At 56.2% G+C, this 15,986-nt stretch overlaps 1 protein-coding gene across 3 annotated transcripts in view; it reads right to left on the bottom strand.

Moving 5' to 3' along the window:
- Nucleotides 1–14,331, bottom strand: part of LOC308357331 (corticotropin-releasing factor receptor 1) — a gene marked incomplete at both ends in the record, with an annotated part of 43,384 nt that extends 29,053 nt beyond the window's left edge. For all 3 annotated transcript variants that reach the window (XM_080826828.1, XM_080826829.1, XM_080826830.1), the window contains one exon: nt 14,299–14,331. In XM_080826828.1, the coding sequence (XP_080682954.1) occupies nt 14,299–14,331 (33 nt within the window). The remainder of the gene's footprint in view (nt 1–14,298) is intronic.
- Nucleotides 14,332–15,986: the final 1,655 nt, after the last annotated feature.

Here is a 15,986-nt window from a genome sequence, read left to right as displayed (position 1 = left end):
AGGATGAGCAAAGAGAAGGGCCTGCCTTCCTTCCCCGGGCATGACTACCTCTGGTGCTGGGCTTGGGAGAAACTCCCCCGCCTCCTCCTCCCAGGCCCCAGGAAAATCTCTCTTGGGGGGCAGGGTGGGTGGGGGGAGGACACAGCTGCAGCCGCATTCAGCGTAAACCCTCAGCAAGATCCCTGCAGCTACTGCTGAGTTCTGTCTTCTCCTGCCACTGATTTGTGACTTTGGGTGAGTCGCCTGGGCCCTCCGGGCGATGAGATCTCTCCTACCTGCACCGCAGGGACATGAGCCACCTGGGGAAAAGACAGAGAAAGATGACTTCTGAAATCGGAAGTTTTTCGCAGGTGTCCATGGGGTCACTACCACAACCTGGTCACTCTGGGCCTCCAAATCTTCCTTGGTTATCGAGAGAGTTGAACTAGAGCAGGGTTCCCACAGTGTCATCTATGTGCCTAACTAGGATCATGTCTTTATCCATTCATTCGACGGACGCCTGGGCCGTTTCCACGTCTCTACTCTCGTAAATGACGCTGCCATGAACAACATGGGGGCCCACTTACCCCTTCGAGGTGGTGATTTCGTTGCCTTTAGACATATACCCAGAAAGTGCAATGACTAGCTCATGTAAAATTTCTATGTTTAATTATTTGTGGAACCTTCATGCTGTTTCCAGAGTGGCGGCACCAGTGTGCATTCCCACCAGCAGAGCACAGAGATTCCCTTTTCTCCACAACCTCGCCAGCGCTTGTTATCTCTTGCCTTTTGGGTTTTGTCCTTGTTGTTGTCGTCGTCGTCGTTCTTTTTAAGCCCAGTGCAGGTCTTGAACTCACAACCCTGAGATCAAGACCTGAGCTGAGCTCAATAGCTGAATGCTTCACTGACTGAGTCACCTTTCCTATCTTTTTGATACTTGCCATTCTAATAGGTGATATTTCTCTGCTGTTTTGATTTGCTTTTCCCTGATGACGAATGAGCACCTTTTTCATGTACCTGTTGGCCATCTTCTTCAGAAAAATGCCTATTCAGGTCCTTTCTCCATTTTTAATTGGATTATTTGGGGGGTTTCTGCTATTGAGTTGTATGTGTTCCTTATATAGTTTAAATATTAACCCCTTATCGGATATATGGCTTGCAAGGTATAGCCTGTTCTGAGCAAAGCCAAGAGAAGAAAATCTAAATATGAAAAAGAGGGGGGGTCGTAAGTCAGGATTTCTTTAAAAGCTGACGCCCCTGTTGCATTTAAAAACCAGGATCTGGGGGCGCCTGGGTGGCTCAGTCGGTTGAGCATCCAGCTCCTGATTTTGGCTCAGGTCACGATCTCAGGGTCATGAGATCAAGCCTCATGTTGGGCTCCGTGCTCAGCAGGGAGTCCGCTGGAGATTCTCTCTCTCTGCCCCTCCCCCCACTTACAAGTGCTTCCCCCTCCATAAATAAGTAAATATTTTTTTAAAATCCTAGGATCTGGTTTACAGAAATGAGACATATGCCCAACCAAACTCTTCAAAAACCTGTCTGTGCCTACAGGGCACATACGGAGTGATGGCGCGGGGGAGAGGCAGGGCCCCCATGCAGTGGTGGCACACGGAGGTGCCAAGCAGATTGGTCACCAGAGGCGAGGGTTGCTGGCTGTGCCCCAGCAGAACGGAGACCCTCCACGGTGTGTTTCCTGATCCACACGCAGGTGCTCTGCAGACTAGTCAGGGTAAAGTAGACTTGGAACAAAGGACAGCAACGCCGCGTGCCCTTTCTCGGCCCTCTTGACTGCCCAGGACCTTTGTGCCCTGGGCGGCCTCCCTTCCCCATCCTGCCCAGGCCAGATCCTCCCCCGACAGCCTCTTTCTAGGACAGCCACAGCCTGTTCCCATCTCAAGGCAAAGAGCCCGTGCTTTTCCCCCAAAGTGGGTGAGCAGTGAAAGATTATTCTAGGCAGATGAGAAATAATTTATTGTTACATTTAATTAACTTAAATTGCTGTTGTGCAGAGAGGAAAAACTGGAAAGGAAAGTCTCCTGCCTACAGATCAGGGAGGGGGGTGCTCGCCGGGGTGTTCCTCGCCTCCACCCCCTTTCCCTGAGGCCCCAGGCAGCTAGTCACTCCTCTGCGCCCCTAATGAGGCCCCTCAGCACCGACAAAATGCAGTGGGTGCCTGCTTGACCCAGCCCGGGGCAGTGAGGACCTGTAAGACCCCAGCTCTGGGTTCACGCAGACCCCCTCCAAGGATCCCAGACCTACTGTCCCTTGAGCTCTAAGCTCCCTGAGAGCAGGCTCTGTGTTTGGCTGCCTTTGGGCCCTCAGTGGGGCCTGGTGCAGAGTAGGTCCCACTACACCTGGATGAATAAATGATCGATTGAATGAATGAACAGGGAGGTTTCTCCTCTCTGCCACCTTTGACCACGGAGTCCCCTTGCAATTCCCACCGGGACAATTCCGATTCCCCCGAGTCCCCGTTTTTTCCTGCTTCTCTTCGCTTCCATCCGCCAGGAGCTCTCTTGGAGGCTTCGTTCCTAGCTCCTTAGAGGGGTGTGCTGAAGGAGAAAGCATTAGGGGGGTTGGAAGTGTGGGGCTGAGATCCTGTTCTGACCCTGGCAAACTTGCTTCACGGGCTAGTCACTCCTTCGCCTTCTTTTCTGCCTCAGTTTCCTCCTCTGTAAAATGAGGAGTGTGTTCCCTACACTCCTTTCCAGGTCTGGATATGCTCCGCCTCCAAGATGCGCAGGAGAGTAGAAACCAGACCTCTAACTCTGGGGCCCGGGGAAATCTGCACTGGGAACGTTTATCTGCCCTTTCCTACCAGTGTGACCTCAGGCGACTTAACTTCTCTGAGCCTCAGTTTCCCCATCTGTAAATGGGGCTAATAGGGATGCAAGTTACACTCTAAAGCTCTTGAAGACAGTCAACAACTCAGTGCATTTAAAACAGCGTGGGCATGTGATGTGATGAGCACTGGGTTTTCTAGGCAACTGAGGAATCCCTGAACTCTACCTCTGAAACTAATAATATACCATATGTTAATTAATGGAATTTAAATAAAATTAAATGTAACAAAATTAAAAATAAAAATAAAACAGCATGGGGCCGAACACAGGGGAGGCAGATGACAAGTGGCAATGAGAACTCTTATTCTGCTCTGTGCAAGTGGCTTCCTTCCCGACTTGGCCCTTCTCTCCGGAAGCGCCCCCTGACGGGTCCCCTGCCTGCCCAGGGCACACGCACCCACTTTCCACCACTGCTCTGTCCAAGGAGCCACCAGCCACCTGCGGATGTGGAGTGTGCCTCTTCGTGGAGACTGGCCAGGCACAGAGATCGGCGGAGGGGGGTGGGCAGAACTCCCAGCCCGGTCTGCTCTCCTTTTCTGCTTCTCACGCATTCATTCTCTCCCCTTCTTCCTAGGGTTCCCCCTCAGGTTCACTCATCAGTATTTTCTCAGAGCTCACGCCTTCTCAGCCTCCCTGCCTGCCTCCCACCCACCTTCCTCTCTCCCCTGGTCTTAACCTCTCTGGCTTTTCCTCCCTTCCTCCCTCCCTTTTTCCCTCCCTCCCTTTCTGCCTGCCTTTCTCTACATTCCAGCTTTTGCTGAAGGGTTGTACCAGTGCCAGACCCTGATTTTTCTTACTTAATCCTGCTCGACCCCAAGAAGTTGGAGCCTTTACTCTCATCCCACTGCACAGAGGACAAACCGAGGCACACACCGAGGGTACCCCGCTCAAGGTCGCTTACCACGGTAATTGGAGGACCTGGCATGGGAGCCGGGTTCCAGCACGGGGACTGAACCCCTGGGTGGGATAGCCTGTTTCCCTTCCTGTCCCACCTCCCTTCCTGCTCCCTGCCCCTCAGCATGGACCATCCCAATGAGGAGGTACAGGTTTCCTTTGTCACTTGATGTCTAGCTCTGGGCTACAGCCGGGATCCCCAGGAGCTGGCTGTGGGAACTAGGGGGCGGGGGGGTGGGTACACACCCATCGGACACTGTCAGATGACATCAGGAAGGGCTAAGTTTAGTTCTTGGAAAGGAGTGGAGCCAGGCCGAGACCCTGATCCAGCCCCTTGCTCCTGGGAGCTGTGACTGCCACTGGGAAACCGTCCCCTAGGGCGTGGGAGAGGCATCTGCTACTCTAGGTGACAGAGCTGAGGTGTTGGGGACAGTGTGCGAAGACACCAGCTACGCAGGTGTCACTATCAGCTGGGTCCTCGGCTTAGCCGGTTTCTGACAAGTGTGAAGTGAGGAGGATTTCAGTTGTCCTTTAAGAAGCCACATCTTAAAAGGGGTGTGAAGAAGACCAGGAAGGCAGAGTGCAATCACCTGACTGGGTGGAAATCAGGTTCAATTAGAAAACTGCTAAAGGTTTTGACGCTGTTTTTTTCCAGAGAAGCAACTGCCTTCCAAGGCCGTGAGGTGTTGGTTTCAAGGGGCTTCTGGACCACCAAGCCCTCTGAGGAGGGTGATTTAGGGTGGAGATCAGAAATAACCATACAATAGTCCATAAGACAGGCAATGGCCCTGGTTTTTTGCCTGCAAAAGAAGTGAATTCAGCGAAATCAGAAGTTTCCAGAGAGTTCTTGGCATCTGGGAGATAGAAAATTCTGTTTCTCAGGCTTCACCCCAGAGACTGAGGTCCAGCAGGCCTGAGGGGAAATTCTAGTTTTTAATGGTCTCCCGCGGTTCCGCAGAGCCGGCAAAACTGAACGAACCCAGTGGTTCTCAACTGGGGGTAGCTTTGTCCCCCATGAAACACGTCACGTCACCACAGCTGGAAGAGTGCTAGTGGCATTTAGCGGCTAGAGACCTAGAGGCTCCCGGGCACAGGACAGCCCCCTCAGCGAAGAAGGACCTGGCCCCAAGTGTCAGTCGTGCCGAGACCCAGAAACCCTGCCCTAGAGCGGTTTGTGGCTTCCTCCCAGATCTCAGGACATGCACCTGCCGGCCATCGTGGAAGCTGGGAGGGGGAACAGCAGGTGGGGGACCCTGGAAAGAATGGGGGAGCAAGGGAGACAGGTCTGTAGTACACATAGAGGTTGTGATCTCACTCCCTCCAGCATATGCCCTGTGGGACCTCAGTCCAGTCACTCACCTACCTCCTAGCCTCCGGCTGGAAACAGGGGAACTGAGGAATGTGTAGGGGAGATGCAGGGATGAAGCGAGAAGGTGCAGGGATGAAGCGAGAAGGTGCCTGCCTGTGGGTGCAGCCGATGCAGGGAAACGAGCAGCACGGGAAAGGCACCCTTGGCCCCCTCTTCCCCAAAGCCAGCAGGCTGGGCTCACCCACCCAAGGCTCCCGGGCAGCCTGTGTCCAGGGCCAGCACCTTGGAGTTGGGAGGCAGAGCACTGAGAAGCCTGGCTCCCTTCTCTCGGGCAAGCCTGGAGCCACGGGCTAGAACCCACGGGGGCTGATTTCCGTGAGCTTTGTGGTGAGACCCCCGCAGAGGAAGGGCTTCCTTTGTCTCGCCAGAGCACAGCGACCACGGAAGGTCATGAGTCTTCTCCCCCCGCCCCCCATCACAGTGACAAGGTGCAGGTTGATGGGTGAGAACCAGGAGGGGAGGGGGCCCACCCAGAATTGCCAGGGGTAAGGGCTCTGAGGAAACCTTCCTGCGCCCGGTCCCCATCCTCTGCAGCCAGAAAGAGCCACTCTGTCGCTGAGTCCTGACGGCAGGAGGCACGCGCGTGGCCGGCAGCCAGGCTCCCATGAAGAGTGAACCAGGGATTCTGGGTCATCAGTCCTGGCTCCAAAGGAGGGTTTTAGACCACCGGGTACTCAAAAGGCAGTGAGGATGTCTGCTGGGCCGCAAACCATTTGTCACTGAGAGTAAGCATTTGGAGACGCCGATGTGAATTGTCCTCGCTCAGACATCCCCACCATGTTGTCAATAGAGGCATCTCACTGAACAGGGTTAGAACAACTCAGATGTCGTCCACCTCTCCAGGTTAGGCGTGTGGTACAGGCTGCACAACCATCACACACCATGGGACCAGGTGCCAGTCTGCCTCGGACTGGAAAAATCCATGAGGTCCCTCCCCACAGCCTGTGTGAGAAGCCCTGCCTTAGCTGGAGGAGAGCAGACTGTGGCTGACTTATCAGGGAGGCCCCATGGAGGAGGCTTCATGGTTGGGGCCAGCGTCCAGGGCAGCAGAGGTGAGGGGAGGGGCCCCCCATCCAGTAAAAGCAGCAGGTCTCACTCAGTGAGTTTTATTGGGGGCAGGCCCCTCCCCACATAGCGTGTCCTCCTTTATTTTCCATCATGGTCCAGAGGAGGACCAAGCCTGGCGAGGGTGCGTGACTTGCTTAAGGTTACCCAGCCGGGACGTGGCAGAACTGGCTCGGACCCCAGGCACCTGCCCCCTCAGCTTTAGGGAGAGTGCTCCTTCCGGGGGTGGGGGGTGGTGCTTGACTTCTCAGGGTCGCACATGACCATTAGGACCCCACAAAATGGAGAGAAAAACACCAGAGGCGGCCCCACCCCCTCCCATAAGGAACTGGGGGTTTCGATGTGGATTGAAAGACAGAATCCCCCCTAGGGAGCCAAGAACCGGCCCACTCCTTTCCTCCGGTGTCCTCTGCCCACCTCTGTCTTGCCTGGCTATTCGTGCTTCGTTCCCAGCAAAACCAGGGCAGTCTTGCAGAGGGAACCCCAGGCTGCCACCACGCCTCCTCCCTGGCCCCTGCTCGGGGACCACAGTGCCCTGCTCTCCAAAGACCCCAAGTTCTGAGAAGGATCTTGTCCCTCTGTCAGCCCAGCTCTAGATCTCCCTCCAACAACGTCTCCCACCAACCTTGCCCAAAACCCCTCAGGAAGCCAAATGCTGCCCTTGTTTTCACACGTAGACAAACGTCCCCAGTCCCCGGTCCCGCTATGGGGACCGGGGTGGGAGACGGGCCGGGCTGGAATTGCTCAACGTTATTAAGTGGCGCCAACATCGTAGCCCTCGATTCTCCATTGACTCATAAATCCGCACGCAGAGGCAGAGGAACTATCTGTGTAGCTTGTCATTTCTGTGTCTCCTGTCGCCATAGCACCTCTGCACGCACAGCAAACGTGCAGCAGGGAGCAGGAACCGGGAGACGCCCTCCCCTGAGTTCCGCATCTGGGGGCTGGCTGTGTGCCGGCGTGAGCACTGGACTGGGTGCTGGGGACCTGTGTGTGTGTGTGTGTGTGTGTGTGTGTGTGTGTGTGTGTGTGTGTGTTGAAGGGACTCCTCCCAGCCTTGGCGGAGCTCAGAGTCTACGGTGGGAGCAAGGGCTTAGGGGAAGAGAGTGACTAGGGGTCCAGGTGGGGTCTGGTTAGCAAATGTTTCAAGCATCCCGTGGGGGGGACACACCAGAGAACTAGAGGGTCCCCTGTTGTTTAAGAGCCCACCCTGAGCTAGAGGCTCACGTGACGGGGAGGAGACACAGAGCAAGCACAGGAACAACCACTGGGAGACGGTCTTGGACTGGAGGGCTTCCTGGAAGAGGGGGTAGGGATAGTTCAGGAAGACTTTGGGGGACGTGTCAGACAGGATTGGTGCAGACTGGAGGGCAGAACCCCACGAGGAGCAACAGCACGGCCAAAGGCTGGGCAGCCGTTAGAAAGGAGTATTCTGGGGGTGCAGAGGGGGTCGAAGGAGAATAGTCTGACTGCGGTGGAGGGCCAGAGCATCGATGGATGCCCGGAGTGTCTGATGTGTCTGATTCTTTCACATCTAGAATGGGACAGGAGGACTCAGTAGGTCGTGAGTGGGGGTCTGACACAGAGGCAGCTCAGTAAATGGCACATCTGGACAAGAGAAGCTCGTTGGAGAAAAAGACAGGAGGAGGGGAGAAGGGCGGGGGGTTAGACCAAGCCCAGGACACGGGCCTCCCTCCAAGGGGCCAGGCTCTCGGCCTCCCAGCCAGGCCTGTGTGGCCCAGGGAGTGACCATGGAGATAGCCCACCCTGTTGTCCACTCCCACAGCTGAGCCCACAGCCCCTGGGTGCCCAGCGGCTCCTCTGGGCATCTGTCATCCAGCCCTGGCCTCAGGCAGGGGGATGCCGCACACCAGCCTCACCGGATCAGCTGTGCTTAGGGAAGACGGGGTGGTGACCATCTGAGGGGGAGCGGGTGGGGTCATGCTGTTACAAATGCTGGTGGTTCACTCCCTGGAATCCCTGTGTGTGTGTGTGTGTGTGTGTGTGTGTGTGTGTGTGAAAGAGACAAACTGCATGCTGGGGGTCATTTAGGACCACTAAGGCAGCAGGCTCTGTTCCCTCTGAACTTGGGGAGGGGAGCTCAGTCCCCGGGGGCAGCAGGAAGCTGGGAGTGTCCTTTCTGTGCACTCATCTGTGGCCTTCATAGCCTCAGCCCAGCCCTGCTCTCCCAGGTTCTCCTGACAGCTGAGCAAGGCACCAGGCAGAAGGGTAGGGACGAGGGGGTGATAAGTCTTAGAAGAAATCAAGAGGGAAAACGCTGTCTCTGGCCTCAGAAGCAGGGGCCACGCATTCTCTTGGGTGCTGGGGCTACAGAAGTACAAAGCAAACCAACCAAAAAGGACACTCAGGTCTTTTCTCTTACTACACCTCTTTCTGTCTTTCCCTCTCTCTCTCCCTTACTCCCTCCTCTGTCCACCAGGCTTTCTGTCCCGATCTCTCCCTCTCTCATGCCAACTTTAGCCAGTGGTACCCACCACTGCATCAACTTTAGTTTCTGTCTCTCTGTCTGCCTCGCTGCTGTCGGTCTGCATGCCCACATCTTGTATCATAATAAAATCATCCATCCTGAGCAGGCCCGTGGCCTGCTGGGCCTTTGCTTCTGTTAGTGGGATGGCTGGGCGGGGGTGGGGGGGTGGGGGGGCAGGGGGGGCTGCCTGGAGCCCTGAGGATGGTGCTTAGCCAGCTCAGGGCTTTCCCTCAACCTTCCCCCAGGGTAGGCCCCGCCCCCACCCCAGTCTCCTCCCCCAGCCTGCAGAGTCCAGCCTTGCGTCCTTGGCCTCCTTCCCTCTCCCGACCCAGCTCTGACCCCACGTGCCAGGGCTTGCACTTCTGGAAACCATGAGCCCTTTCCACACTCTGCCAAGGAGGTTGGGGAAACATGGATCCCCGGGGTGGAGTCCCCGCCATAAATGAAATGTCACAGCCTGCTCTCTCCCTAGCCCATCACCCCGGCTAGGCTTGCTTCTCGGCTCTTGGGCTCCAGGTACCTGCGAGGCACACAGAGCAGTGCATCCTTCCAAAGGCCCCCCTGTGCCTCACCATAGCCCGACTGCCTGTTAAAACTCTAAATTGTTGTGTGACAGCCTAGAACAAAGCAATGGAAGCAGCTGGACCAGTCTGGCCAGTTTCTGTCCTGGACTCTGACCTAGGCGCCCCGGCTCACAGCCAGACTGGCTGGAGGTTGGAAAAAGATGGGCAGGTGGAGGGGGGCAGGTGCCTAACCCAAGAACCCCTCCTTAAGGCACCTCACTGGGGCTGCCCCTCCCCCAAGGGCCCAGCAGGGCCGGGGTGGGATCATAAAATTAACTGTGTTTATAGGGCAGGCAGAGTCCTCCCAAGTATCTTCATTTGTCCCTGAAACAGTTTCATGGCCGCTGTGTAGACAGTTGGCCAAAGGAAGTGTTTAGCAAGAGCATTTGAATCGGCAGTTCTGTGTACACGGGACCTGTCTCCCAGAAATGCATCTCGACGTGGCCATTTCACAGAGAAGGAAGTTTATGACCACGCTCCCCAAGGCTTCCTCCCTCCTCCCCACCGACCAGCCTCCTCCAGAGCCCGTGGGGCTCCATCTCATGACCCTGAGACCATGACCTGAGCTGAAATCAGGAGTCGGAGGCTTAACCGACTGAGTCACCCAGGCGCCCCGAGATGGCTTTTCTGCTAGGGTGGCTTTGACATGACATCTGCGTCTTGTGGGAACAGCAGTCACTCCACTCTGATGGTACAATAGTAAACCGGAAGAAGCAACAGTAATGCCATCCGTCCGATCGACGAACATTCGTGAAATGACCACGGCGTGCAGTGGACTCTTAGGTCCAGTGCTGTGAAAAGTGAAAGATGAAAAAATGCTATACACTGAGCCTCCAAGAGCTTTTTCTGGTTGCTGCTCCTGCATTATCCCATTTTGTCCGAGAACAGTCACCTTGCCACTTTTTCTGAAAACAAAAATCTGTGGCGGGTGCTGTTTGGGTTCTTGCCGTGTGTGAACACTCTCATCCTTACCTGGGCCTTGTAAGTTGGGCACTGCCTCCATTTCATAACTGGAGATGCTCGGGATGCCTGGGGGGCTCCATTGTTAAGCCTCTGCCTTCTACTCGGGTCATAATTCCAGGGTCCTGGGACCGAGCCACGCATTCAGGCTCCCTGCTCAGCCAGAAGCCTGCTTCTTCCTCTCCCACCCACCCTGCTTGTGTTCCCTCTCTCGCCGTCTCTCTCTCTCTATCAAATAAATAAATAAAATCTATTTTTTAAAAAAAGGCTGCATCAATCAATCAATCAATCAATAAATAAATAACCGGAAATCCTCAAGCTCAGACACGGTATTGAATCCAAGTGTCAAGTACCAAGGTCCCATAGCTAGGGAGGAACAGTACTGGAAAGTAGATCTGCTGCAGCCCAGTCTTCCCATGGAAGTTCATGGCCCTAAGGAGTGTTTAGAAACACATCTTTCAGGGCGCCTGGGTGGCACAGTGGGTTAAAGCCTCTGCCTTCGGCTCCGGTCATGATCCCAGGGTCCTGGGATCCAGCCTCCCCATTGGGCTCTCTGCTCCATGGGGAGTCTGCTTTCTCCTCTCTCTCTGCCTGCCTCTCTGCCTACTTGTGATCTCTGTCTGTCAAATAAATAAATAAAATCTTAAAAAAAAAAAAAAGAAAAGAAAGAAACACATCTTTCACGGAGATGTGAAATGTACCCGGGAATGGGAATCTCGTTCAATACACTTGTTTACAGTGAAACAGCTCAGAGAGGGAAGGTGACCTGCCTTAAGTCACACAGCTGATTAAAGGCACAGCTGAGACCCAAGTCAGGTTTGCCAAATCCCAGGCTGATGGCCTTTCCACCCCAATAACTGTGGAAATGATCAGCCTTGTGCCTAATGCCTTCTTTCCAGGCCACACCACGGCCCGGGCTCAGGCCTGTGGGCTCAGCACAGCATAGGTGCTTGGGGTGCGGCCAAGGGGCACCGTGGACCCTCCAAACTCCTTCATCTGTGCTACTGAACCCTGCTGGCTGCTGATGCTCTCTGAGGAGCCAATGTCAGAGAGGGTGAGAAATGGATTTTCCACTTGAGCTAATCTTCACAGGCTCTGGGTCAGTGTCCTGCTTTTCCACGGGTCTGTCCCCTCCATGAGAACTGGACTGACGCCCTCCTTAGAGACTCATATAGAATCTGGAAGGCCTCGGCTGGCTTTCAGCCGTGCTCTCCTATTCTGTACCTGGTCTGTGGTGGCCCATGAGCCACCCCCCCCCCAACTCTGGGCTCAATTTTATGCCCTCCTGCCAATGCTCCTGTCAAAAAGTGGCTCCACCGTATCTGTCAAAAAAGAATTTGGAAATGGTCCAAATGTGCGCCAGTACAGGATCCAAAGTATATTCACTCGCAGGAAATAGCAGCTGTTGACAAGCTCCCTTTGGAGGTTCGGGAATAACCCGGGACAGATTTGGGCTGTGATGCAGTATGACGGTGTGCCCAATGGCCACGAGGGTACCCAAACCTGCACTTGAGAAAGAGCCGAAGGGATTATCTCAAAAATGATGGCAGTGGCTGTGTTAGGAGGGTGAGGGGGTAATAATTGTCCCCTCTGCTTTCTAGACTCTGTGACCCGACTAGATTGCCCTTATGATGAGAACAATAGCAAAAAAACCAGCGCCAGCTTCAGAACCCAATCTCCTTTGCTGTCCCATCAGCCTTTGCCTTCTCCGCCCTCACACCTGCAGCCCACCTGGACCCCGCCATTGGGTCTCCCTGAGAGCAGCTGCAGCTGGTGGGTGGGTGACCCAGAGGTGTTCAAGCGTCCTCTCTCCTGGGGGCAAAGACAGTATTTCACCTGTCACTTACTCACATCTACACTCCGCACCCGCCTCCCCCACAACCCTGCCGGCCCCAGTCCCCTGTAACCAGGGCAGTCTTCTTCCAACGCTGGCTGGCTTGTTGGGGACTGAGCTGGATGTTGGATTAACTCCCCTAGACTCAAACAGACAGAACTACCTGGGCTCTCATCCAGCAAAGGCCTAGGATGAGACTTAAGTGGCTGTGAACATTCGCGGATCAAAGCTAATAAACAAGACCTTAGAACAACAGTACCTAGGTTTGAATTCTGGTTCCACTCACTGGCTGTGTGACCTGGAACAAGTTACTTAGCCTCTCTGTGCCTCAGTAATAATCCCTCCTTCCTAGGGCTGTTAGGAAGCCAAAGTGACTTAATATTTGCAAAGCAGGTAAAACAACACCCAGCAACTTGTACATGCTACATAAATAGGGAAAAAAAAAGTAATTATTTAATTGAAACCAGCATGAATTGTCCATTCATTCACTGCCTCTCACTCATTCGGTATTTATTAAACACCTAATGAGTTCATTAGGCCAGACATAAAGGGCATACACCTCACCATCTAGTAGGAGAAACACACATGTCACCATTTAGAAGGAAAAACACACATAAGGACAGAAAAAAAATTTGTTTTTTCATGTAGAAAAATATGACAATTCTAAGCAGAGAATTGCACAAGATTCTAAGAAAGGCCAGAGAAAGAACATTTACGTATTACCACGTAAACTTAAAAAAAAAAAAAGAACAAAAAACAAACCCAAAACCTACAGTTCGATTCCTTGAATCCATTTAAAAGATCCAATTCAATCTAACTGATGAGTGAATTCAGAGCAAGGTTGGGTACACACTAGCCTTTCGGAAAATATTCTCATTCAATACCATCTATTCAACCTCCCTGGATGTTTTTCTTCCTCCCTCCCTCCCCCATCTCCTGGTCACCCAGAAAATAATCTCTGGGTTCACCCTTGGTCCTCAGTTAATGGGTGGGGGAGGGGATATGGGTTCAATCAGACCAACCCTCAGTCGTTTTTAAAACACCACTTATAAATATTTGGGAGGGAAGGGAGAGAGGATGGAGAAAGCTTCAGTCACTGCTAAGATCTCCACTGACCAACCGGCAGCTGTTAACATTTTTCAAAATTTGGGTGGTTTAAGTCAAACCACTGTGAGCCAGTATACGTACAGTTGGTTTAATAACCGATGGAAAAATGAAATCCGCACCCCTCCCCCAAGTCAATTCAATTCTTAATGTAATCGCTTTTAAACGCCCTGAACCCAGTCAAGCTGGCGTGGTCTGTGTTTGTACCCCAAGCGGTCCACACCGACCCTGCGGAGTCCGGATCCTCCGGCGAGAGCAGGGCTCTGGGGCAGCGGTGCCCAGGCCCACCCACCTCTCATCTCCCTCCGGCTGCTGCTGACGCGCCTACACCCGGCGAGCCGAACCGCTTTGGGAAGCCCTCGGCACTGGAAGTGGCGGCTGCCACCACCCGCCGGCCGGACTGACGACACCCCCATGGCCTTTCCCCGGCGGACGCAGCCGGCGGGCACTCCCGGTCGCCCCCGAACTTCAGCCGGCAAACGCAGGATGTGCGGTCTGGCGACTTTTTCTAAACTCCGGGCGCCGGAATCGCGTCGCCAGACCCGGAGCGGGAGAAGCAGGAGCGGCCGCCCGCGCGGCGCAGCGACTCGCGAGTGCAAAGGCTCGGGCAGCGAGCACTGGGCTCTGGCCCGCCGGCCGCCACGCAGGGCTCTGGGCGCCGCCGGATGCACCGTCTCCTCCCCGGAGATTGCGATGTTGATCAAAGGCTGCGAGACCCGGGGGACATTTGTCTCCCCGGACTCGCAGCTTTCGGAGCAGGGGAAGGGGCAGGAAGGAGCTCCCAAGAACCGGGCGGGGGCGGGCGGAGTGGGGGAGCTGGTGAGAGGGTGGTGAGGCCAGTGGGGAGCCCACCTCCAGAGCCGCCTGTCCCGGGGTCGGGGTCTGCATCCGGGGGGGTTGGGGTGGGCGGTGGAACCAAGTTTTCACTCCCAAAGCCTACAGCGATTCTCCGCACAGAGCCGGTGGCCGGGGTGGGCGGACCCCCTCCTCCGCCAACATCCCAGCAGCTTCGCCACAATGATGTCTTTTTTTCACTTGAGTCCTCCCTGCCCCCGCCACGCCGGCTCCAGAGGTCCAGGGAGAGGGACCCGTGCGCAGCCCTCCCCAGTGACCCCCATCACACCCACAGCCCACCCGCGTCCCGCGCCTGCCCGGGGCTGGGGGCGCCCGCGCTCGAGGGCTGACCGGCTCGCTCTTACCTTGACGAGCCGCAGCTGCGGACGCCGTCCCATCCTCGGGCTCGCTCTATCACCGTCCCGGACGCCTGGGTCCCTCGGACATCCCAGAGGGGCCGGCCGACGGTGGCGGGCTGGGGCGGCGACGCGGGCTGGGCGGCCGGGCTCCCGTGTCGCTGCCCGGCTCCGAGGTGCCCGGTTCTGCGCTCCCCGGCCCCGCAGCCCGGCCCGGCCCCGCGGGCTCCCGCTCTCCCGGGCCCGGGCAAGTCCGGCCGCCGTTTCCTGACTCAGCCGGGCCGACAGCCGCCTAGAGTCCCCGCCGCCTCCCCCTCGGTCCGCGCAGTTCCCCGCCTCGACTCCCCGCCCCCTCGCCGAGCGTCCCCTCCCCTCTCCCCCTCCCCTCTCCCCTCCCCTTCAGTCCCTCCTCCGCGCCGCGCCCCTCTCCGCGCTCCCCTCGCCTCCTGCGCGCCCCCCCACCAGCCTTCCGGGCTGGCTCCTCGCGCCCTAGCCTTGCTGACCCCCTTTCCCTGCGCCCGGGTTTGCGGCAGTCGGCGGGACGCACTGGCAGCGGTGGCCGCCGCCGCAGCCCGGGATGGGGGGGCGGGGGCGGGAGAGGAGGCAGCCTCCCGCCTCCTGCCTCCCTCCTCCCGCCTGGCTTGAGGTTGGGGCTTGGGGAGTCCAGGGAGTCTGGGGGAACTTGAGGGGGCTCAGGTGAATCTATGAGAGCGAGGCGATTGGAGACTGTGGAATAGGGCAGCCCCGAGAGAGCAGAGGCGCCGCGGAAACCGGGTGAAGCCGGGAACTGCGTTTGGGCAGTTCCCGCCCTGCAGCCGACCAGGAGAAGGTCCGCGCCGCGCCCCCTACAGCGGGGTCCCCGCGTTGAATCCGACCCTCGGCACCTTTGGCACCCACACGCCAGGTGCGCGCAGAGACGCGAAGCTCTGCGGGACGAATCCTTCTCGTCCGTTCGTTCATTCGTTCATTCATTCCACACTAAGCGCCTGCCCGATTTGGTCCAGGCAAGGGGATTAACTCGGGAACCCCAAGATGAAGGGGAGACGGCGGTGCCCTGCGGGACTAGCAGGCGTCTGAGCACCGTGGAGGAGAAAGCAGAGCGCGTATTGCACTACGGCAGGGGAGAGCAGCTAGGCGTACAGCAAGCAGGGCGTGGAGGAGGCCCAGCGCCCCCTGTCGGCCGGACCCTCGGGGAGGGGTCAGCTTCCCCGCCAGACCTGGGGTCCTCAGAAGGCTTGGCTCCCTAGCTCCCTACCCCACCCCCAGCTCTGGGAAGCAGCTCCCACCTCCTTCAGTCCCTTAAATTTTCTTCTGCAGCCCTTGCATTTGGACAGAATTTTTTACTTCTTCTACCCCTTCCTTCCTGCACGGGAAAGCTGGAGAGAGAGCTGGAGCCACCCGGCAAAGCCTCAGCCTGCAGCGCCAAGCAAAGTCCCTTCAGAGCCAGCCCAAGGACTCCCAGGCAGAGCACGGCCCCAGAGTGGTGGGCAGTCAGCTTTGAAATCAAACTCTGATCCTAACTTCCCTGGGCCCCGTGCCCCACTGCACCCCATCCCCCTTTCCACCCACTACTCATCACATTAGGCAAGAACCAGTGCGTTCATGGATCCAGATGATTCTTCACTCAGGAAGGGAGTTACTTTAAGAGGTAGTGTGATTTAACGTGCACAGTCTCCTTGAGGGGAAACTGAGGTGCA

The sequence above is a fragment of the Martes martes genome, assembly GCF_963455335.1.
Source record: "Martes martes genome assembly, chromosome: 16".
NCBI lineage: Eukaryota > Metazoa > Chordata > Mammalia > Carnivora > Mustelidae > Martes > Martes martes.
The sequence above is the reverse complement of the archived record's forward strand: the minus strand, read 5'-3'. Positions and strand labels throughout refer to the sequence as shown.